The 24,156-nt window shown below is 43.1% G+C and overlaps 1 protein-coding gene across 1 annotated transcript in view; it reads left to right on the top strand.

Moving 5' to 3' along the window:
• Positions 1 to 24,156, top strand: part of DNAH9 (dynein axonemal heavy chain 9) — a 378,462-nt gene that overhangs the window by 155,972 nt on the left and 198,334 nt on the right. The window contains exons 32-38 of the mRNA XM_010376130.2: positions 698 to 908; positions 6,379 to 6,506; positions 9,784 to 9,892; positions 11,996 to 12,143; positions 17,984 to 18,158; positions 23,270 to 23,443; positions 23,930 to 24,137. Coding sequence (XP_010374432.2) covers positions 698 to 908; positions 6,379 to 6,506; positions 9,784 to 9,892; positions 11,996 to 12,143; positions 17,984 to 18,158; positions 23,270 to 23,443; positions 23,930 to 24,137 — 1,153 coding nt within the window. The remainder of the gene's footprint in view (positions 1 to 697; positions 909 to 6,378; positions 6,507 to 9,783; positions 9,893 to 11,995; positions 12,144 to 17,983; positions 18,159 to 23,269; positions 23,444 to 23,929; positions 24,138 to 24,156) is intronic.

Here is a 24,156-nt window from a genome sequence, read left to right as displayed (position 1 = left end):
AGTAAACGTGCTGCAACAGTGTGGAAAGCTGTGCCTGGAAGCAAACCAGCCCAAGGGTGATGAGACCTTCAGTGCCACCATGGTCCCCACAGGACTTCTGACTCCAGCCTCCCCAAACCATCTGGCCAACCAGTCACATCATACTCTGTCACACTGCAAGCCTTTCTTCGTGCTGTTACCTCTGCCTGGAATTTCCTTCCTGTTCATCTTCTGGGCAAACTCCTACTCATCCCTGGAGCCCTTGTTCAAATGTCCCCTCCTTTATGAAGCCTTTCTCATTCCCTTTATGTGTACAAAATCAATTGTTCCCTCCTCTCTTGTTTCCACAGCACCTTATAAATACCTCTGAGATAGTACTTATCCTCTTACCTTAGAATAATTTGTCCACATGACTTTCTTCTCCATCACACTCTAATAAGATCACGGAGGGCAGGAGAATCGCATCTGAATTCCCCTCACCTGGCACACTCTGTAGCACTTCATTGGTGACTAATAATTATATACCTGAATGATGAATACAGGAACAAACGAATCATGTTGCCCCTATATTTCAGACCTCCTCACGTCTTGGGGTAGATAACTCTTCCTCTGTTGACTTCAGATCTCACTTCAGACACCAGCTGGGGTCACAGGAGAGCAGCTGGGATGCAGGTAAGTCACAGGCTGGTCCCTCTGGCTGAATGTCCTGCCTCCCCAGGTGGTCCAGCTGGAGGAGCTCCTGGCTGTGCGGCACTCTGTATTTGTGGTTGGTGGCGCTGGTACCGGCAAGTCACAGGTGCTGAGGTCCTTGCACAAGACCTATCAGATCATGAAACGGCGCCCTGTCTGGACTGACCTCAATCCCAAAGCAGTCACAAATGATGAGCTCTTTGGCATCATCAATCCAGCCACACGAGAATGGAAGGATGGTAAGTGTGGGATTCTCCCAGGGGAAAGTCTCTGCTAGCCTCAGAGCCCCTGTGGCGGGCTTGGATGCAGTTGGGTGAATTGCAGAAGCAAACATTGATCTGCTTGGGACTGCAGAAGGAGATGAAAAAGCCAGTAGAAAGGAAGAAGGGGGAAACCAATTTTGGCTTGGAGGGGAACTTCAGTTTTTCAGATGGGACCTCTTCCAGCTGCCTTTTAGAGAGTGTATTTAAAGAGGAGAAAGCAGGCCGGTCGCGGTGGCTCACACCTGTAATCCCAACACTTTGGGAGACAGAGACAGTGGATCATGAGGTCAGTAGAAACCCCGTCTCTACTAAAAATAAAACAAAAGTAAAAATAAATTATCTGGGCATGGTGGCACACACCTGTAGTCCCAGCTGCTCAGGTGACTGAGGCAGAAGAATCACTTGAACCGGGGAGGTGGAGGTTGCAGTAAGCCAAGATCGTGCCACTGCACTCCAGCCTGGGTGACAAAGCAAGACTGTCATAAATAAATAAATAAATAAATAAATAAATAAATAAATAAGCAATGCAGGCATTCAGCTGTAGTTCACTGACTTTGGAGCACGAGCCGTGGTGTAGAGTGTTAACACTGCCTGGCAGTAGACTTCAAGTATGTGTTGGGTAGTGAAGCCCACGGCTCATTCCCAAAGAAGTGGTGCAGTCTGGCATCCTACAAAGGGCACCATTCCCCTATTTGGTGTTGCCCCAGCAGTGGTGGGGAAGCTGCATGCTACAGAACCTTGTGCCCATGCCAGGACCCTGATGTTTATCCATTCAATCCCAGGAGGGCCCCTAGAACCATATTCCCTTCTACAGTGATTCGGAGGCCCTCAACCCTGTGTTTACTGGGTGCTGATCTCAGCCTTACCTTCAAAGAACTAAACATCACCCGTAGACATTGTAAAGGGTCGTTTGGCACTGGAAGAGAGCAGAAAAGAAGGTTGAGGGAAAAAAAAAAAAGAGGTCTATGAGCTGATAAGGAGGACCTCTTTCTAAAACCGATGTGGCTTCTGGAATGAGGAAATCTCAGCTCCTTCCTGACATTTCAATGTCTGACCACATCTGGGTCAAACTCTCTGAATTTCTCTAATTTAGGAGCTTTTATCTGAGGTCTAGAACACAGGGATTTAACAACCGGAGTCTAATTTTTATTTTGCTGTTAACAAGACTTAGCATCTTCTTATTGATCTTAGTAACTTGCTCTTGTGTGATTTTATTTCCTGTTTTTCTTACCAGTTTTTAAGAGTTTTTTTAATATATCAAAGATATTAACCCTTTATCTGTCTCATGCATTGCTAATGTTTCCCCAACCTATTCTTTGTCTATAGACACTTTATTTTCCCATGCTCTTTTTAACAGAGGAAATTATGCCTGTCTAGTCTTTTTAGCATCTGGGATTTCTATTAGTTTATAATTCTTCAGCTGTTGATATAGTATCATAAGTTTGATCAAAAAAGATTCTTTTTACAATAACATTTTTTATCCGTCTGGAATTTGTTTTGGGGCTTAGTATGAGGTAGAGTACAGAATCAACTTTATCTCCTTCCAGATGGATAATTGATTGTAACCGCACCATTTATTAAGTAAACTATGCTTTCCCTCTGAATTTAAATACCAGTTTGTCATTTATTAAATTGCATATGTATATTGAGATCTGATTCTGGGCTTTCTTTTTTTTTTTTTTTTTTTTTTTTTTTTGAGACGGAGTCTCGCTCTGTCGCCCAGGCTGGAGTGCAGTGGCCGGATCTCAGCTCACTGCAAGCTCCGCCTCCCGGGTCCACGCCATTCTCCTGCCTCAGCCTCCCGAGTAGCTGGGACTACAGGCGCCGCCATCTCGCCCGGCTAATTTTTTGTATTTTTTTTTTTTTTTTTAAGTGGAGACGGGGTTTCACTGTGTTAGCCAGGATGGTCTCGACCTCCTGACCTTGTGATCCGCCCGCCTCGGCCTCCCAAAGTGCTGGGATTACAGGCTTGAGCCACCGCGCCCGGCCGATTCTGGGCTTTCTATTCTGTTTGACTCACCGCTTTAATCCTATACTAATGTCATTTTATTTTAGTTACAGTTGTTTTATAACATATTTTAATACCCAATGAGGTAAGTCCCTTCTCAGTAATCTTTTGTAATTTTATTGTCTTGTCTCAAGCACTTCTTTTTTCATATTAAATATGGGCTCAATAATATAATTCAAAAATTTTAACTCTGAATTCTAGTTAAAATTTTATTAGATTTATACATTAAATTTGGGGAAATTGACAAGGAAGATATAATAATCACAAGTCTGTATTCACTAAACAAGTAAATGGAATATAGCCTTTAAAATATGTTTAGGGGCCAGGCACAGTAGCTCATCCCTATAATCCTAGTGCTTTGGGAGGCCAAGATTGGAAGATCACTTGAGGCCAGGAATTTGAGACCAGCTTAGGCAACATAGTGAGACCCCATGTATACAAAAAAAAAAAAAAAAAAAAAAAAAGATTTAGGATAACTTCAAAAGAATACAAATTAACAGGTTATTTTAATTTTTTTATTTATTTGTTTTTTATTTTCAAAATTATTTCCAGTAAACAGAAAAATAAGTACATAAAGGAATTGGCAATTATATCACTAAACTCAATATAATACAAAGTTATAGAATGTTTATTCCATAAATAGAAAGTATTCCTTTCCTGGTTGGGTTCATGTCACATTTCCAAAAATTAAAAATGTGATTGGCTACAGAGAAAGCTATAATGAATTCAACAATATCAATTTACAGGTCACATTCTCTGATAACAATGGAATAGAATTAGAAACAAATAGCAAGAAAGTCACCAAAAATGATTTTACTACTTGTAAATCAAGAAATGCTCTCTTGATTCCTGTATCAAAAAGAAAATTTAATTGCATCCTCTCTAGGATGCAATAAAAAAAATACTCCATACAAGAAAACCTATGGGCTCCATCCAAAACCTCTAAGGGAAAACCTTTTAAACTCACTTTATTATGAAAGGTGGGCTGGAAGTAAAGGAAGTTAATATTTGTCATAAGAAATTATTCAAGCTAAACACAAAGAAAATGAAGGAAAAGGAATTGATAAAGATAAAAGCTGAAATTAGTCACCAGGAGGAACATAAAAAGATTATATAAAGATAAATAAAAGAAATAGAAGAAATAGATAAACCCAGCGGGGCGTCCTGGCTCATGCCTGTAATCCCAGCACTTTGGGAGGCCAAGGTGGGTGGATCACGAGGTCAGGAGATGGAGACCATCCTGGCTAACAGGGTGCAACCCCATTTATACTAAAAATACAAAAAATTAGCTGGGTGTGGTGGCGGACGCCTGTAGTCCCAGCTACTCAGGAGGCTGAGGCAGGAGAATGGCTTGAATCTGGGAGGCGGAGCTTGCAGTGAGCCGAGATTGCGCCACTGCACTCCAGCCTGGGCGACAGAGCAAGACTCTGTCTCAAAAAAATAAAAAGAAGAAGTAAAACCTAGGCAAATTATCCAAATGATAAGGCAGAAAATAAGTTCCATGAAAGATGTGCAATTTTAAGGGCCATAGAGGCTGGAAAGAGACAGTAAAACCATCTGGCCGATCACGAGGTCAGGAAACAGAGACCATCCTGGCTAACACGGTGAAACCCCGTGTTAGTGAGTGATTAATGGGAAAAAGTAAATATACATATAATTTGGAATTAACAGAGAAGACCAAAGTAGAAGAAAATATTTGATGACACATACTTGAAAAACTAAAAGAAATAGATGAACCCCTAGCAAAATATAAATTAATAAAATGTCTTCATTAAGAAGTAGAAAAATTGAGTAAACTAGTGTAAAGGAAAAGTTAAAAAAGAGTAGAGCAAAAAATAGATAATTTCAAAATTATGAAGACATAACTCTCAAATTGTTTTACAGAACAAGAATATTGATATCAATTTTTATGTGGAGCCAAAAAAACCGAATGTTACTCATTAATATGGATACAAAAATCCTAAATAAAATATCAGTAAGTAGAATCAAATAGTATCTCAAAAATAATACATTTTGACCAAGTAAAATCCATTCCAGGAATGTAGGGATAGAGCAATTATTTTTAACAGTATTAACATAAAACATTGACAAATTAAAGGGGAAAATTATTTGATCACTAAATAAATACTTAAAATGCAATTCATTCCTAATAGAAAATTCTAAGTAAAGTAGGAATAGAAGGAAGCCCCTAAAATATACTAAATGCTCTGTACCTAAAGCTGAAATGAAAATAAAGTCATTCTGAATAATGATACCATAAATTTCCATGAAAAATAAGGAACAAGTCAGGGATGCTTATTGTCAACATTATTGCTTAATTGGAGTTCTAGAAAATGCAATAGGACAAGAAAATGAAATAGATGGAATAAATCAGAGGAAAGAAAAAATAAATTAGAGGAAAGGAGAGAAATTATTGTTTTATTATACAACTTTATACCTAGAAAATTTATGAGACATTACTGAAAAATTACTAGAATTAATAAGAAAGTTCATTAAAGGCAATTGAACATAAAGTAAATACACAAAATGTGGTAACTTTTCTCAATACTGGTAAGAATCAACCAAAAATAGAAGTGCAGGAGGAGAAAATTCATTTCACAGTAGCAATAAAAATCGTGAGATATTTAGGAACACATTTAACCAAAGATATGTATTTTGAAAGCTGTAAAAAATGTATTAGGGACATAAAACCATATGTGAATAAATGAGCCGACATGCCTTACTATTAACTGGGGAAGTTTAATGTCATAAAAATCAATTTTGCCCAAATTAATATATAAATTTCAGGTAATGGTAATTAGAATCAGATGAGCCTCTTTCCAAAGCCTGGGTTTGGCAAGATTCACCAAGACTGCAATTACAAAGCATGAAAATGCTACCTTAAAAAGTTTAATGTAGTTTCATCATGTCATAGTTACTTGCTGAAATGACTCACTTTGTCACTTGAAAAGCTAGTACTATGAGGCATTGTTCTTGTTCTTGTTGATGTTATGAAAAGGTAGACTAAAGCACAGGGAAAATGCACCTTGGGCACTGCCAGGTTTTTGCAAAGCAAGATATAAAACCAGGTCTGCATCTGGGCCAGCATGGTAAAACTGCATCACTACTAAAAATACAAAAAAATTAGCTGGGCGTGGTGGCATGCGCCTGTAGTCCCAGCTACTCAGGAGGCTGAGGCAGGAGAATCACTTGAACCCGGGAGGCAGAGGTTACAGTGAGCTGAAATCACACCACTATACTCCAGCCTGGCAACAGAGCAAGACTCCATCTAAAAAAAAATAAAGTAAAATAAAATAAAAATAAAACCAGGTCTGATCTGCCTTTGCATGTTCTACGTACGCCCCCTTCTGTGTGTTGTAGCTAAAAGAGGAAAGCTATGTTTAAGTAAAAGAGGATTAATGATGAAATGGAAAATAAGGTATCAGCGGTTCCTTTTAGGATTATTCTCTTCCATCATGCGGGAGCTTGCCAACATCACCCATGATGGGCCCAAGTGGATTTTACTGGATGGCGACATAGATCCAATGTGGATTGAGTCCTTGAATACTGTCATGGATGATAACAAGGTATGAAATTGAGGGAGACCCCTACATCATTTCTAATCATCTGTGAAACCAGTCACCTAGTGTGGCAGGCATATTTGCAAATCTAGATTCCACACGATGGCTGGCTCAGAGTAAGGAACTCCCAGCACCCTGGGAGGCCAAGGTGGGCAGATCACCTGAGGTCAGGAGTTCAAGAACAACCTGGTCAACATGGTGAAACTCCATCTCTACAAAAAATACAAAAAAAAAATAGGACATTGTGGTAGACACCTGTAATCCCAGCTACTCAGGAGGCTGAGGCAGGAGAATTGCTTGAACCCGAGAGGCAGAGGTTGCAGTGAGCCAAGATCATGCCATTGCACTCCAGCCTGGACAACAAGAGTGAAACTCCATCTCAAAAAACTAACTGGTGACTGTTAAGCTGGTGGCTGTTCCTAAACTTGTTCAGAGAACATGTCCAGATTACAAGTTTTAAAATGCCTTCAACATTTACAGGATTGTTAGAATAAAAGTATGCTCTCCTGGAGAGACTACTTGATTTTTTTTTAACTTTTATTTTAGGTTTGAGGATACATGTGCAGGTTTGTTACATAGGCAAACTCATGTCACAGGGATTTGTTGCACACATTGTTTCATCACCCAGATACTAAGTTCAGTACCCAATAGTTACATTTTCTGCACCTCTCCCTCCCCCACCTTGTACCCTCAAGGGGGCTCCAATGTCCTCTCTGTTGTTCCCTTCTTTGTGTTCATGAGTTCTCATCATTTAGCTCCCACTTATAAATGAGAACATGTAGCATTTGGTCTTCTGTTCCTGCATTAGTTTGCTAAGGTAATGGCCTCCAGCTCCATTCATGTTCCCACAAATAACAGGATCTCATTCTTTTTATGGCTGCATAATATTCCATGGTGTGTATGTACTACATTTTCTTTATCTAATCTGTCATTGATGGGCATTTAGTTTGGTTCAATGTCTTTGCCATTGTGGAGTGTGGCAGTAAACATTTGCATGCATGTGTCTTTATAGTAGAATGATTTATATTCCTCTGGATATATGTCCAGTAATGAAATAGCTGGGTCAAACAGTAGTTCTGTTTTTAGCTCTTGAGGAGTCACCAAACTGCTTTCCACAATGGTTAAACTAATTTACACTCCCACCAATAGTGTATAAGTGTTCCCTTTTCTCCACAACCTCACCAGCATCTGTTCTTTTTTGATATTTTAGTAATAGCAATTCTGACCGGTGTGAGATGGAATCTCATTGTGGTTTTTATTTGCATTTCTCTCATAATCAGAGATGTTGAGATTTTTTTCATATGCTTTTTGGCCACATGTATGTCTTCTTTAGAAAAGTTTCTGTTCATGTTCTTTGGCCGCTTTTTAATAGTGGTGTTTGTTTGTCATAAGTTTGCTTAAGTTCCTTATAGATGCTGGATATTAGACCTTTGTCAGATGCATGGTTTGCAAATATTTTTTCCCATTCTTTAGGTTGCCTGTTCACCCTGTTGATCATTTCCTTTGCTGTGCAGAAGCTCTTTAGTTTAATTAGATCCTATTTGTCAATTTTGCATTTGTTGCAATGGCTTTTGGCATCTTTGTCATTAAATCTTCGCTCATTCCTATGGCCAAGATGGTATTGCCTAGGTTGTCTTCCAGGGCTTTTATAGTTTTGGATTTTACATTTAAATTTTTAATCTTCTTGAGTTAATCTTTATATATCATGTAAAGAAGGAGGCCAGTTTCAGTCTTCTGCATATGGCTAGCCAGTTATCCCAGCACCATGTATTAAATAGGCAGTCCTTCCCCCATTGCTTGATTTTGTCAGCTTCGTTGAAGATTAGATGGTCATAGGTGTGCGGCCTTATTTCTGGGCTCTCTATTCTATTCCATTGATCTATGTGTCTGTTTTTGTACCAGTACCACACTGTTTTGGTTACTGTCACCCTGTAGTATAGTTTGAAGTCAGGTAACATGATGCCTCCAGCTTTGTAGTTTTTTGGTTTTTTTTTTTTTTTTTTTTTTTTTGCTTATGATTGCCTTAGTTATTCTGGCTCTTTTTTGGTTCCATATGAATTTTAAAATAGATTTTCTAGTTCTATGAAGAATGTCATTGGTAGTTTAGTAGGAATAGCACTGAATCTATAAATTGCTTTGGGCAGTATGGTCATTTTAATGATTTTGATTCTTCCTATCCATGAACATGGGATATTTTTCCATTTGTTTGTGTAATCTCTGATTTTTTTAAGCAGAGTTTTGTAATTCTTTTTGTAGGGATCTTTCATGAAGTACTATTATAAAAGGAACAGTATTAATATGAAATGTAAGTTATTTTCTTTTAACTGTTCCATTGTTCCAGTATGGTCTAGTTCATTCAAATCATTGACATCAATTTAAACTGTTTAAATAACTTTTTTTTCTGATTCAACACACATATACACATATACACACAGGGGTGGTGGTGGAGAGGCATAGGAAGAAAGAGAGGATTTTTGTAGAAAATTTAGAAAATACTAATTATCACAAAGAAGGAATGTATTCGTTCATTTTCACACTACTGATAAAGACATACCGGAAACTGGGTAATTTATAAAGAAAAGGAGGTTTAATGAACTCACAGTTCCACATAAATGAGGAGGCCTCACAATCATGGCAGAAGGCGAAACGCACGTCTTACATGGCAGCAGACAAGAGAGAATGAGAGCCAAGTGAAAAGGGTTTCCCCTTATAAAACTACCAGATTGACTGGGTGACTCATGCCTGTGAGCACTCTGGGGAGCCGAGGCAGGTGGATCACGAGGTCAGGAGATCAAGACCATCCTGGCTAACACAGTGAAACCCCATCTCTACTAAAAATCCCAAAAAATTAGCCTGGCATGCTGGCGGGCACCTGTAGTTTCAGCTACTCAGGAGGCTGAGGCAGGAGAATGGCGTGAACCCAGGAGGCAGAGCTTGCAGTGAGCCGAGATCATGCCACTGCACTCCAGCCTGGGCGACAGAGCGAGACTCCATCAAAAAGCAAAACCATCAGATTTTGTGAGACTCACTTACAACCATGAGAACAGTATAGGGGAAACCACTCCCATGATTCAATTAACTCCCACTGGGTCCCTCCCACAACACATGGGAATTATGGGAGCTACAATTCAAGATGAGATGTGGGTGGGGACATGGTTAAACCATATCAAGGAAATAATTATCCATAATCCCAACCAAACCAATAACAATCAGCCAAATCCCCACAGGCTGGCAAGGCACTTACCTCCTTCCTCACTGGCATGCCCTTCCCTGTTGTTTCCAGGTGCTGACATTGGCCAGCAATGAGAGGATTCCTCTGAACCCCACCATGAAGCTCCTCTTTGAGATCAGCCACCTGCACACAGCCACTCCAGCAACTGTCTCTAGAGCAGGTACGGCCCAAGAAGGGAAGAACCACAAAGCTACTCCACTTAGGCAGGTGCCTCTCGCTTCACACGTAGTTCTGCTGACTCAGAAGGAATCTCCACATGGGAGCCAGAAGCCTGACATGCAGTTTTGTGAATTTGGAAATGTTGTGGTAATAAGAAGGGAAACAGCTTTTGAGCTGCACAATTATCCTCTGCACAGAAGTGTCCAACTTAGGCTACTTTTAGGCCAGTTCTAGCCTCCCCGTCAATGGAGATGACCAAATATCACTGTTTCTCACTAACTCCTGGTGCAGAATTGCAGCTCTATACCTTAACTTTCCTCCGTCTCCACTGAACAAATTTATTAACAGAGACTGGAAGAGTTTTTAAAAAATCGTTTGGCAAAATCAAACTTAAAGAAGCGGGAGTAGAATGTCAGTTGCCAAAGGTGAGGGTTGGAGGGACGGGGCAGATGTTGGTCAATGGGTACAAAATTCCGGTTCTGCAGTATGAGTAAGTCCTAGAGATCTGCTGTACAACACAGTGCCTATAGTTAACAATAGTGTAGTATGCACTTAAAAAAATTGTTGGGCCAGGCTCGGTGGCTCACACCTATCATCCCAGCAATTTATGAGGCTGGGATGGGCAGAGAGCTTGAGCCTGGGAGATTGAGACTAGCCTAGGCAACACACCAAAGCCCAATTACTACAAAAAAAAAAATACAAAAAAAGTGTTAAAGAGGATAGATCTCATGTTAAGTGTTCTTAACACACACACACACACACACTTTTGGAGGTGATGGATATTTATTACCTTGATTGTGATAATGGTTTCACTGGTGTATGCCTATGTCCAATTTCAAATAGTATACCTTAAATATGTACAGCTTTTTATATATCAGTTATACTCCAATAAAGCTGTTAAAAAATAATATGAATAATAAATAAAAGGAAATAAATAGTAAAATAAAATAATTTAAAAAGAGATCTTGTTTGGCCTCTACCATAATATTACGTTCCCTTTCAAGAACCTCTGCTAAAATTGGTGGACACAGGCCAGGAGGGTTGTCTCTCCTGTCCTAGGGATACTCTAACAAGAGTAACGAATTTCCACAAACGTGGGGCTTTTAAAGCAACAGAAACGTATTTTCTCACATTTCTGGAAGTTGGACATCCAAAATCAAGGTCAGCAGGGCTGTGCTTCCTCTAAAGGCTTTAGGGGAGAATCTTTTCTTGCATCTCCCAGCTTGGATGTTCCTTGGCTTGTGGCCCCGTAATGCCAGTCTCTGGCTTCTTCCCATGGTTTTCTCTTCTGTGTGTGTCTCTCCCCTCTGTCTCTCATTAGGACACTTAGAAATGTTCCACCCAGATAACCCAGGATAGTCTCATCTCAACATCTTTAACTTAATTACATCTGCAAAGACTCTTTTTCTTTTTTCTTTTCTTTTTTTTTTTTTGAGACAGAGTCTCACTCTGTTGCCCAGGCTGGAGTGCAGTGGCACGATCTCAGCTCACTGCAAGCTCCACCTCCCGGGTTCAAGCCATTCTTCTGCCTCAGCCTCCCAAGTAACTGGGATGACAGGCGTGTGCCACCATGCCCAGTTAATTTTTTGTATTTTTAGTAGAGATGGGGTTTCACCATATTGGCCAGAGTGGTCTTGAACTCCTGACTTCAGGTGATCCACCTGCCTCAGCCTCCCAAAGTGCTGGAATTATAGGCGTGAGCCACTGTGCCCAGCCTGCAAAGACCCTTTCTCTAAATAAGATCACACTGGCAGGTTCCAGGGGTCAGGACATGGCCTTGACTTTTGGGGGACCACCAATCAACCCACTACATACCCCCCACATTCCCATGACAAGTATCGCTGATCTGTCACAGCCTTCTTTCCTCCTGAGCCTGGACTTGGCCTTGGGATTCGCAGAGCTGCTCCCCATCCATCCACCACCAGTCCGTTGGAGTTGGTCCTCAATAGCAGACCCATTTACCCTCTCACATCTCAGCCAAATCTCCTTTTCTTTTCAGTTCAGTCTTCTGTACATTTTCCAAACAGAGAAAATAACTCCCTGGGGTGAAAAATATACTGATGTATATGGAATGTTCACTAAACTATATTCTCTGTGTTCACAGGGATCTTGTACATCAACCCGGCAGACTTGGGATGGAACCCTCCGGTGAGCAGCTGGATTGACAAGAGGGAAATCCAGACAGAGAGAGCCAACCTAACCATTCTGTTTGACAAGTACATTCCAACCTGCTTAGACACACTCAGAACCAGGTAGGCCAAGAAATAAGGAAGATAGAGAGTCAAAGCAGCAATTAAAAGCCCATCGGTTCACTCTTGGTGTCCTGCTGATGTTCTGTCCTGCCCCAAAGTCAGATGTTCCCAGAGCAATCCCTCCAGGCATGACAGAAGGCAGAGGGAACACACATTAGGATGGCCATGGGATGCCTGTTGTCAGCTCAGGCATGAAGTGAGGTGAGTGAGGAGAAGGAAGATTGGAAGTCCCTTTCGTGAGTGCCACGTGGGTATATCTGAGGGAGGCTGTGGGTTGTGGTATCAGATTATAATCCAGAGATTCAGATCCTTCTGTGTACAGGGCAAGCAGCTCTGCATTTGTAATAAATAATCCACAGGCCAGATCAACAGACCTAGGGGTGAAAATGGCACGTGTTGGTGACCTGTGGGGCCCACTGCCTGTGCCTGGCTGTGTGTGTTCACGGCCCAGATAATGTGGGATTGGGTATAATGTACCATCTGACGGTCCTGCCCTGTTGGATATTGTGAGTTTACTTTTCCTCTTATAGGTTTGTAAAAGTAAGAGCAACAAGCCCTGACCACTTATCACTAAGCAAGAGGTTAATCACTATTGACCAAGAGGATACTTATTACACGAGAATACTATCTGTGTCAGCACAGGGAGCTGCCCGTGGTTGGAACCTGCTTTTGTTTTACACTATTTTTTGTTGTTGTCGTTGTTACCATTTGACACATCATTCTGTGAAGCTGACACCCATCCCCGTAGCGGAGGCAAGAATAGGCCCCTGAGGCTGGCACTGTGAAGGCATGTGACTCAGAACCCCATGAAGATGCCACAGTTTAGGGTCAGGATTATGTTTCCCGGAAACTAAAGTCTATCATTGAGGTTGATCTCTGCCTCTCTCTTCCTTGGCTTGTCAAGCATGGGATATGATTGTGCCTCCAGTGATTTGCAAGCACAGAGGCCAAGGGGAAGGGAACACTTCAGACTGCAGGAAACAATACTGCAAGAGGGCGCCAGGTGCTCCCATTCCATATACCCTGCCCATACCCCGAAAAATCCACTCCCATTCAAAATGAATTTTGTATACTTAAAAATTGAGTTGCAGTCAAGTAGGTGACATTGTGGTCTATCCTCTTTGTTTAATGAAACATTACTTTTGATTTCATAGTTTTTCTATTTCAGGGTCAATAATTATTCTTCCAACTCAACATATGTATAAGCCTTTGAAAAGCTTTCAGTCCCTGGGTGGCCCATGGGCTCTGTGGCCTTGGGATGTAATGGGCTAAAGCAGCCTGTGGAGCTAACAAAGTCTGGAAGTGGAAAACAGTAGTTAATATCACAGATGGACTCAGGCAGCCAAGAGTTAGAAAACCAGAGAAGGGTAAGGTTTTAGGAAAATAGTCTATCCCTGTTTTTCTTTTTGTTTTTTTTGTTTGTTTGTTTTTTGAGTTTTAAAATGTTTTTTAAAGTTTTATTTGTATAGATTTAGGGATAGAAGTGCAGTTGTATTACAGGGATACATGGTGTAGTGGTGAAATCTGGCCCTTTAGTGCACCCGCCACCTGAATAGCATACATTGTATCCAATGGGGGTATTTTATCCTCACCCCCCTGCCACCCTCCCACCTTTTGGAGTCTCTGGTGTTTATTATTTCACTCTGTATTTCCATATATACCTACTGTTTAGATCCCACTTATAAGTGAGAACATGCAGTTTTTGACTATCCGTTTCACAGTCATTTCGCTAAAGATAATGGACTCCAGTTCCATGCATGTTGCCGCAAAAGACATGATTTCATTCTTTTTTATGACTAAGTAGTATTCCATGTGGTAGACATAGATATATATACACACCACTTTTTTTTTTTTTTTTTTTTTCGAGTCATTGCCTCACTCTGTCACCCAGGCTGGAGTGCAGTGGTGCGATCTTGGCTCACTGCAGCCTCCACCTCCTGGGTTCAAGCGATTCTCCTGCCTCAGCCTTCTGAGTAGCTGGGATTACAAGTGAGCATTACCATGTCCAGCTAATTTTTTTTTTTTTTTTTTTTTTTTTTTTTTTTTTTTTTTTTTGGTCAGAGCCTCGCTCTGTAGCCCAGGCTGGAGTGCAGTGGCGCAACCTCAACTCACTGCAACCTCCACCTCCTGGGTTCAAGCAATTCTCCTGCCTCACCCTGCCAAGTAGCTGGGACTATAGGCATGTGCCACCACGCCCAGCTAATTTTTTGTATTTTTAGTAGAGACGGGGTTTCACCATGTTGGCCAGGATGGTCTTGATGTCTTGACCTTGTGATCCACCCACCTCGGCCTCCCAAAGTGCTGGGATTACAGGCGTGAGCCACTGCACCCGGCCTAATTTTTGTGTTTTTAGTAGAGATGGGGTTTTGCCATGTTGGCCAGGCTGGTCTCAAACCCCTGACCTCAGGTGATCCGCCTGCCTCAATGTCCCAAAGTGCTGAGATGATAGGTGTGAGCCACTGCGTCCAGCCTACACCACCTTTTAAATCCAATCATCCGTTGATGGAAACTTAGGTTGATTACATGGCTTCACTATTGTGATTAGTGCTACAATAAACAAGAGTGCAAGTAACTTTTTGATAAAATAATTTCTTTTCCTTTGCATCCCCGTTCTTTAGGATTTTCCTGAGATACTTGTCCCATATACCCTTTAACTAAAAGTCTGCTATTTCTCACTGTGGGCATTTAGAACAAGAGATGGCAAACTCGTGTGTCTTTGTGTGTGCATGTGTGCCTGTGCGTGCACAAGCCTTTAAAACAGCTTTGAATATTCTGACTGTATTAAGTCTATCCAGAGGCAACTCTCCCCTGAACTCTCTGCCCATTCTAGATGTAATGTCTTTTCTTTCTTTTTTTTTTTTTTTTTGAGACAGAGTCTCGCTCTGTCGCCCAGGCTGGAGTGCAGTGGTGCTGTCTCAGCCCACTGCAACCTCCGCCTCCGGGTTCAAGAGATTCTCCTGCCTCAGCCTCCTGAGTAGCTGGGACTACAGGCACCCGCCACCACACCAGCTAATTTTTGTATTTTTAGTAGAGACAGAGTTTCACCATGTTGGCCAGGATGGTCTCAATCTCTTGACTTCGTGATCTGCCCACCTCAGCCTCCCAAAGTGCTGGGATTACAGGCATGAGCCACCACGCCCGGCCGATGTCTTTTCATTCTCACAGCCATCCTGCCAATGAGGGAGCTGTGGCTCCATGATGCTCCCCTGGCATCATAGCCAGTTAGTAACAGACACTTGCTTTAAAGCCTTCCTTGTATTTTATGCAGTCACAGTGTTGTAATGCCCGCTTCATGTGGCCCTGTCACTACAAAGCCATGTCATGTCAATAGATAATAACTTCTTATTAAATAAGCAGGCCCATAAGGGGCAATTATAAAACAGCTTTATTTTATTTCCTACTGTTCCTTTAAAACTATTATATGTGACTAGTTCTTCTCCTGCCCCTGCGTGAGATCTAGGTCAAGGTCTATGACCTTTCTGTATGACTTTTCAGATAAAAAGGCATCTGATCACTTCTAGTCACACCGTCATACATACACGTGTGTGTTAGGCCAGTGAAAATATAAAGAAACAAACTCCATTCATAATGGAGGCTTCTGCCCCACCCACCTCAGCTCAGGACTGCAATGGGAAAGGGGTGTGTTTTTGACTTCTCTCCTTTCTCTGCCAGTGACCTACTCTCTGGCTATGACTTCTGACCCCTCGGCATAAAAGAGGGGTGGAGAGAAGAGGGGAAGGAGCAGGAGAAGTCTTACCTGACTGCAACTAAGGTGCGGCCTTAGTTGGTTGCCCCAACTGTGACAGATCTTGAAATCCGACTTCTTCTCTTTGGTAGTTTTTGGGAGCTCCTTGCCTCCTCCCCATCACTGGAAATCTTTCATCTGTTATTCTGGAAGAAAGTAACTGCTTCTCTAGCCAGTCAGGTCCCGCTCCTACACAAACCCCATCTGACTCATCTTATCCCTTAGCCAGCACTCAGACAACCCCTGCTGCACATAGTCCACACCTGGATTCCAGGAGATGCTTACCCCTTCTCTGCTTTGACAAACTGGAGCACAGGCTGCACCCGCAAGGGACCTCCCCACTCTCCACTGGGAGATCAGCAACTCTCGGGGGGTTTCCAGGCAAGGGTCCTTCACCAACTCGGAGTAATCCTATTGAAGCCCCCTTCCCTGGCTGTTAGGGGAAAGCAGCTACCTTCCCTGTGCAGGAGGGGACACTCATTGCCTACCCAGAACTCTCTCTAGTATTCTGAATGCTAATTTCCAGGCCTTCCAGCATCTCCCGCTTTGTCCTCTGTGCTCTTGAGAGGGTGAGAAGCCAGGGTTGCAAAACCCTCTGCGAGTCCCACCTAAGTTGTTTGGAATCTCTGTTTGGAATGGAAGGGCAGTTGGCACCTATCCTCTTTGTTATCCTCTCAGGCTTATCCAGCACTGAGCCTGAAAGAGTTGTGTTGTATCCGTCTGTTACAAATACACATCCAACAAATGAGGGAACACTGATCGAGGAGTCAGTCTTCTCTTCACTCATGGAAGTAATACCTAGACTATTAGACTCTAAAATCATCATAGCATTTGTTGCAAGAATTGCAACTAGATTCAAAACCAGCACAAATGCTAAAAAGTGAACAGTGTGCTGTGCAACTCTGAGGTTCAGTGCTGGGAAATGACTGTTAAGGTGTCCATTGACAGTGCTGTATATGTTATGAAAACGGACTCTGCCTCCAGGCTGCCTGTGAACATGTCATCCTGTGGGAGGTGGCGATGTAGGCTGAGTGTGGGAGTACACTGTGTACTCTGCAGATACATGTGGTATGATGAGGGTACCCATGGAAAGGAAAGTATGTGTGCGTGAGCTTGTGCATGCTCCTGCTGCACGGGGCATAGGATGTCTTTTGTGCATCTCTTGATATCTGCCTTTCAATTGAGGCCTCTAAAGCCAAGATTAAAAGTGCAAACACCAGGCCAGGGCAGGGTTACAGAGGTGTACTTTCAGTTGAAGAACTCCATTCAGTTCATCATGATTGTATAAAATAACCATCTGTCCTGGTCCACTCTGGGGCCGGATAAGATCCCGGCCCCAGAAAAAGTGTTTTTGGTGTTTTCAATGGAAGGAAACTTCTGAGGTGAAGAGGTAAAAGGGCAAGCCTCAGAACTGCACCTGAAGTGCCTCTTTAGGTGCTTTTTTTTTTTTTTTTTTTTTTTGACGGAGTCTCGCTATGTCACCCAGGCTGGAATGCAGTGGTACGATCTCAGCTCACTGCAAGCTCTACCTCCTAGGTTCATGCCATTCTCCTGCCTCAGCCTCCTGAGTAGCTGGGACTACAGGCACCCACCACTGCACCCAGCTAATTTTTTGTATTTTTAGTAGAGACGGGGTTTCACCGTGTTAGCTAGGATGGTCTCAATCTCCTGACCTCATGATCCTCCCGCCTCGGCCTCCCAAAGTGCTGGAATTACAGTTTAGGTGCTTTTTGACAGTTGCAGAAATTGTGAAATGAGCAAAAAAGTGGTTTTTCCTTGTTGCAAACACCTGGGTTTCCCAGGGACTGAGAGGGGATCATCAACAGAAAGAGAAGTGTGCAGGGAGAGGGTGTCAAAGGCAAGGAGATGAGAAAGTCCTCAGGAGAGCTCTGGGCCCTTACTTCCTTACAAAAGAAGCTGGCACGAGAACAGCTGATGAGAATAAAGGCTTAAGTGGTGCTCTGGTCATCTGTAATCCCAAAGAACTTGACAGGCCATGAGTCCGCTGAAACTGAGTGGTTCCATAGCTGTCCAACAGCACCACCAGAATGGAATATCCACTGTGTTTCAGATAACCTCGGGTCTGTCTTTGCAGGTTTAAGAAAATCATTCCCATCCCAGAGCAGAGCATGGTTCAAATGGTTTGTCACCTTCTGGAATGTCTCCTGACCACGGAGGACATCCCTGCAGACTGCCCTAAGGAAATTTATGAGCATTATTTTGTGTTTGCTGCCATCTGGGCTTTCGGCGGAGCAATGGTCCAGGATCAGGTAAGGAGATATGTTGAGTTCAACACCCACGTCGAAGTCTGTAGCAGCAAAAAATGATCCGTTAGCAAAGATTTGGAAGACAGGACAGCTAAATGTCAGAATGGACTTGAAAGCAGCAAACTATTTAGTCATCTACCTATTACTATGCTAGCAAGACCTCATAGGGTGAGATACATGAGGTCGTGGTGTGTTCGGAGCTTTTCCTTTTTGAGCTACTGAACATACCTTTGATTTCTTGGGAACTTATACAGTGTCTGAGTTTGAGCAACTGCTGGTATATGTGCACTACTTTGCCAGGTGGTGTGTTTGTGGAGAAAGGGGTGGAAGGAAGCTGTGCTCTGGAAGCTTGAGTGGAAGGAAACCCTTCAGTTTTCTTAAAAACCTCTAGAACAAGGATGTACCACTCCCTACCAGGCCAGAGTTAACCATCATATCTCCATACCCACAAAACTCAAAGCTGTCCAGAGAAGGTTAGACCAAAGTCTAATTAGCATCTAGGATTGGAAAACCAAAGTGGAATTTATCTCATACTGTTGACTGCTATAGTCTCATGTTGATTGGAAGAAGGGATATGTGGTTTAGAATATCTTTGCATCCTATCCCCTCACCCTTCTGGTATTTCTAGCCTTTTTCTTTACTTATTTTTCTCCAAATAAAAGATATTTTATCTAGAAAGAAAAACATTCAATATTATGCAAACCAGTCTTTTATAAACTGATGCTAGCTATTATGCAATATTGCATGGCAATTAAGAACATGGACTGTGTTAGCAAATTTTAAGTATACAATAGAGTATTGTTACTATAGGAACTTTCCGGTACAGAAGAGTTATTCATCTTGGACTTAATCATTTTTATAACCAAAACTTTGTACCCTTTGACCTATACCTTCCATTGCTTCCTCCCCCAGCCACTGGCAACCTCAATTCCTCTCTTCACTTCTGTGAATTGACTATTTTAGCTGCATCTTGTAAGTGGAATCATGTCAGATTTGTTCTTCCGTGCCTGGCTTATTTCACCTAGCATGACAATCTCCAGGTTCATCACGTTGTTGCAAATGGAAAGATTTCCTTTTTCTTAAAAAAAAAAAAAAGAAGAAGAAAGAAAGATTTCTAGGAGGGAAGATAAATCTTACATCAAATGTTCTTAGCGCAAAACAACAATAATAATAATAGTAACGATGATAAATAAGAGCATGGAAGGGAACTTTGAAGGTGATATGGAGGTTTATGCATAGACTGTGGTGATGGTTTCACAAGTATATTCTAAACTCATCACATCATATGGGTTAAATATGTACAGCTTTTTGTATATCAATCATACCACCATAAAGTGATTTTTAAAAATCGCTGAGAAAAGCAAAAAATAAAAATAAAAAAGAACATGAACTGTGGATTTGAACTGTAACTCTGCCCCTATTATCTGGGGAATCTTAGGCAAGTAACTTAACCTCTCTCTACCTTATTCTCACCATGTTCACAAAGGATAATGATGGGGTACCCAGCTCCTAGGAGGGTGGAGAGGATTAAGTTGAATGCATACTGTTCTAATCACTCAGCATGAATCCATGCAAGGTACGTAGCACAACCCATGGGTGGTTATTATTAATATTCTTCTAGTAAAAATATTCAGTTCCATAGCAAGTATCTGCTGCCTCTCTTGCAACAGGGGATCAGACCAAGCTGTAATTGTTAAAAACTTATGATTTACCCTTTTCAGTCTGGATTGATTGTGAGCCTCTTTCAAAGAAAGGTAGAAAGTTTCAGCCTCCCCAGGCAAAATCATGTTCTAGAAATCCAAAATGAAAGTGAACTTGGACACAAAAGAATTAGCAATTAACTTCTTTTTCATTTTCAAAGGCCCTGGCTGTTAACATCCGTCCTACCAACCATCACTCCGTGATGTGTTCTTTGCTGCTCAAAATTCAGAAAGCAGCTCTCGCAGGCTCCCAGGAAGTGCGCCTTTCTCTACCGCCCTCCCCAGAGTGGGATGCCCTGGAGGCAGAAAGGGAAATCTCCAAGGACAGGAGGATACATGAACCAGGAATTTGACATCTGAGAATTTTCTGCTGTCTTTCTGTAGTCTTTGGAGCTTCTCTGTGGACTACTTCTTTGACAGCTTTATGTTTCCCCTTTGAGGCAAGAAGGCAGAGATTTCAGCAGGATGGATTAGACCTGGCTGAACTGCACAGAGATCCCAAATGCATAGGTTATTGCTCCCCATCAAATGCAGTCTCTGACCTGGGGCTGACAAAATGTCAGACAGCGACTGCTGGGTTTCTCTCTCGTATTGATGCTGAGCAGGCAGTGGGGTATCAGGATGAAAATATGTGATCAATTTTTCTAACTCTGGGTATAAAAATTTAAATCCCCTCAAGCCTTTTAAAAGCCCCGGAGAAAGCATCCCTCCAGGCGTCCTGGGCACTGGAGCACTTGAAGTAATCGACAGCCCTGCCGGCAACCTGGGGAGAGGACAAGGGAGAAAGCTTTTAGCAGCAGGGCACATCCCAGACCCCTACACAGCCTGCATTAAAGCTAAACACCAAAAGTAGTGCTGTAAATAGGAAGGTAGGAATTTGGCCAACATATTCACATCAGGAACACCAATGGTGCTTACACTGAAAACACTGTCATAAAAGCAGAACAGAACTACAAAAAAAATCTCTCAGAAACGTGAGGTAGAGAAAACACCAGATTGTGAGACTGACAACCTGAGTGCAACTCCCAATTCTGTCTTTTCATAAACCCCCCACTTTATGAAATAGGAATAATTTTAAGTAAGCAGGATAACCCATAACATTGTGAAAATGAAGCGAAGTAACACTGGGTTCCCAACTCTACCACAGTATGCCAGTAAAGTCCTCATGTCCTCCAGGTTAAAGGGCAGAGAGAAATCAGTGAACTGTCAGAGCCCAAGGGAGATGGGGATTTCAGAAGGGACCATGTTGAAGAGATACCGTGGAGTGGAATTAAGAACAGATCACTGGGCCGGACACAGGGACTCACGCCCGTAACCCCAGCACTTTGGGAGGCCAAGGCAGGTAGATCATGAGGTCCATAGTTCAAGACCAGCCTAGACAATATGGTGAAACCCCGTCTCTACTAAAAATACAAAAAGTTAGCTGGGCTTGGGCATGGTAGTGGGTGCCTGTAGTCCCAGTTACTCAGGAGGCTGAGTCAGAGAACTGCTTGAACCCGGGAGGCGGAGGTTGCCATGGGCTGAGATTGCGCCACTGCACTCCAACCTGGGCGACAGAGCGAGACTCCGTCTCGAAAAAAAAAAAAGAAAAAGTAAGAGAAAGGACCATTGGACTGGCCCAGCAGAGGTCACCTTGATTTTACAGTGTCCAATTATAGTACAAGGTGCGGGCAAGCACTAGCTTACAGGAAGGTGAGACAATGTCGGTATGGCCCAGCCAAGGGCTTAGCTGAGAAATTGCCAGGCATCTCAAGGCAGCACTGGGGGTGAGGAAAGGAGAAGACCCACACTTCCTTCCTTCTAGAGGTGGCCTTCATCTCAGAGTTTCCAGAGAAACCTAAAATCTGGCTTTTGTAGAAAGTTGAAGGTCTTGAAGCATATTTTCTAGGAGTTAAGAATGGGGGTTTCCTCTAGGCTTCTGATTCCAGAGAACAATATTGAGAAGTTATAACGTCCCCTTGATCTAAATTCAAATCAGAATCAGAACATCAAACAAATCTTTTCTTATCTTACCACCCATTTCCACTGTCATTTTAAAGCAAAAGACTTCAATCCTATTTACTTAACAGACAGCAAAATGAGGAATGCCCTTTTTTCGGGGTTCATAGTTGTTACCATGCGCCCAGCTCCCTGGTCTGTTCAGCCTTTGAACTCTGTCTTTTTCCTGCCCTCATGAATATTTTCTCTCTCTCTCTTTTTTTTTTTTTTTTTTTTTTTTGAGACAGAGTCTTGCTCTGTCGCCCAGGCTAGAGTACAGCGGTGCGATCTCAGCTCACTGCAAACTCCACCTCCCGGGTTCACGCCATTCTCCTGCCTCAGCCTCCCAAGTAGCTGGGACTACAGGTGCCCGCCACAACACCCGGCTAATTTTTTTGTATTTTTAGTAGAGACGGGGTTTCACCATGTTAGCCAGAATGGTTTCCATCTCCTGACCTCCTGATCCACCCGCCTTGGCCTCCCAAAGTGCTGGGATTACAGTCGTGAGCCACAACGCCCGGTCGAATATTTTCTAAAATGTCCAATATGGGACTTTTTTTTCTTTTAGGATTTTCCTTAGTTCAGTATGTTTAAAGAGTGGGTTTGCCCTTCCAGAGAGCTGCCAGTAGCAATGGGTATATTTTGGGTCTGAATGTGTGTGTGTGCATGTGTGTGTGTGTGTGTGTGCGCATGTGCGTTTGCTTGGACACAATAAGATGGTTTGAGTACACTGGGTGTACAGCCCCATGCGAAACGGGCCCATTGTCTAATAGGCATGCATGCAAATTATATGCCTCTAGTTATTCCTCCTGTCAGAAAGACCAGTACAGCTCTGTCTCCCCCACTGCTCCTAGATTCTAGGATTTTAGCTCTTGCAAGAACCTTGGAAATCTTTCTAGAAACCTCATTTTACAGTTGAGGAGATTGAGGCATAGAAAGAAGGACTTGCCTGTGGTTACCTACCTGACCCCCATACCCTTCTGAGGCTCTTCTCACTCCAGCGCTCTGTGCCCCAGGTGTCAAGAGTCACCATTCCACTCCAACCTCAGGCTGCTGTCTGGGAACTGCAGAGACTCTCAGGCATCAAAGAATGGGGCCAATCTATCTCTCCAGGAGTTCTTGATTCTCCCCCATGTTCTTCCACCTCCCTCCCTCAACCCTTTCCACCCTTCAATGGCTGCAAGACATGGCAGGACCAGGCTGGCTCAGCTGCGTGGTCAAGCAAGGATGCGTGTGCGTGCCCCTTGCATAGCTGGGCCTCGTCAGGATTGACCCTCAGGGCAGCGCTGCCTTCCTGGAGAAGCTGGTCTATCTGGCAGGCCTGCACAGGGAGGAGCACATTATCCTGCCCTGACCTTCTGTCTTATGCCGTGGCCTCCTGTGTGGGCTTCTTGAGTTCTGGAGGACCTTGTCCCCTGACTGTGTTTGTTTTTACAGCTTGTGGACTACCGGGCAGAGTTCAGCAAATGGTGGCTGACTGAGTTCAAAACAGTCAAGTTTCCTGCCCAAGGAACCATCTTTGACTATTACATTGACCCAGAGACCAAGAAATTCGAGCCTTGGTCCAAGCTCATCCCCCAGTTTGAATTTGACCCCGAGATGCCCTTGCAGGTGAGTGTGGCTGAGCGACCCAGGATGTGCGTGCAGTTATCCTCAAGGATCTGCAGTGGCTCCAGTAGCAGCCCCGCATGGGCATCTGAGCATTTGTCCTTGCTAGGAACTAGTCATCCCCAGCTCCATGACTTTGCAGAGGAAATGATAGGTGTAATGAAGTCACAGATTCTCCTAAAGGCCAGGACATTTCCTCAAGAGAGGAGGAAATGGCAGGGGCAGAAGATTTTAAAATGCATTAGAGAGGCCACAGAGAAAGAGGCCTGGGTGGTAGAGGAGAGTGGGGAAGCTCTTTACCCAACTGCAGGGAGCCCAGAGAGCGAGTCTGTGGGATAGTCCCACTGTGAATATCAGGGAAGATACTCCTGACCTGTGTTGATTTGGGGAGCTCCACATCCACTCTTCTGAAATGCTTTGGAACATTGGTGGTACATCTGTTTCTCCCTGGAACCCACCCTTGGCAGGTTTATTGTGCTCCTGTTCCAGGCATGTTTGGTGCACACGAGTGAGACCATCCGTGTGTGCTATTTCATGGAGCGGCTGATGGCGCGGCGGCGGCCTGTCATGCTGGTGGGCACAGCTGGCACTGGCAAGTCGGTGCTGGTGAGAGCTAAGCTGGCCAGCCTCGACCCCGAGGCATACCTGGTGAAAAACGTGCCATTCAACTACTACACCACGTCGGCAATGCTGCAGGGTAAGCAGCCCAGGGCACC

The sequence above is a fragment of the Rhinopithecus roxellana genome, chromosome 19 (assembly GCF_007565055.1).
Source record: "Rhinopithecus roxellana isolate Shanxi Qingling chromosome 19, ASM756505v1, whole genome shotgun sequence".
NCBI lineage: Eukaryota > Metazoa > Chordata > Mammalia > Primates > Cercopithecidae > Rhinopithecus > Rhinopithecus roxellana.
The sequence above is the reverse complement of the archived record's forward strand: the minus strand, read 5'-3'. Positions and strand labels throughout refer to the sequence as shown.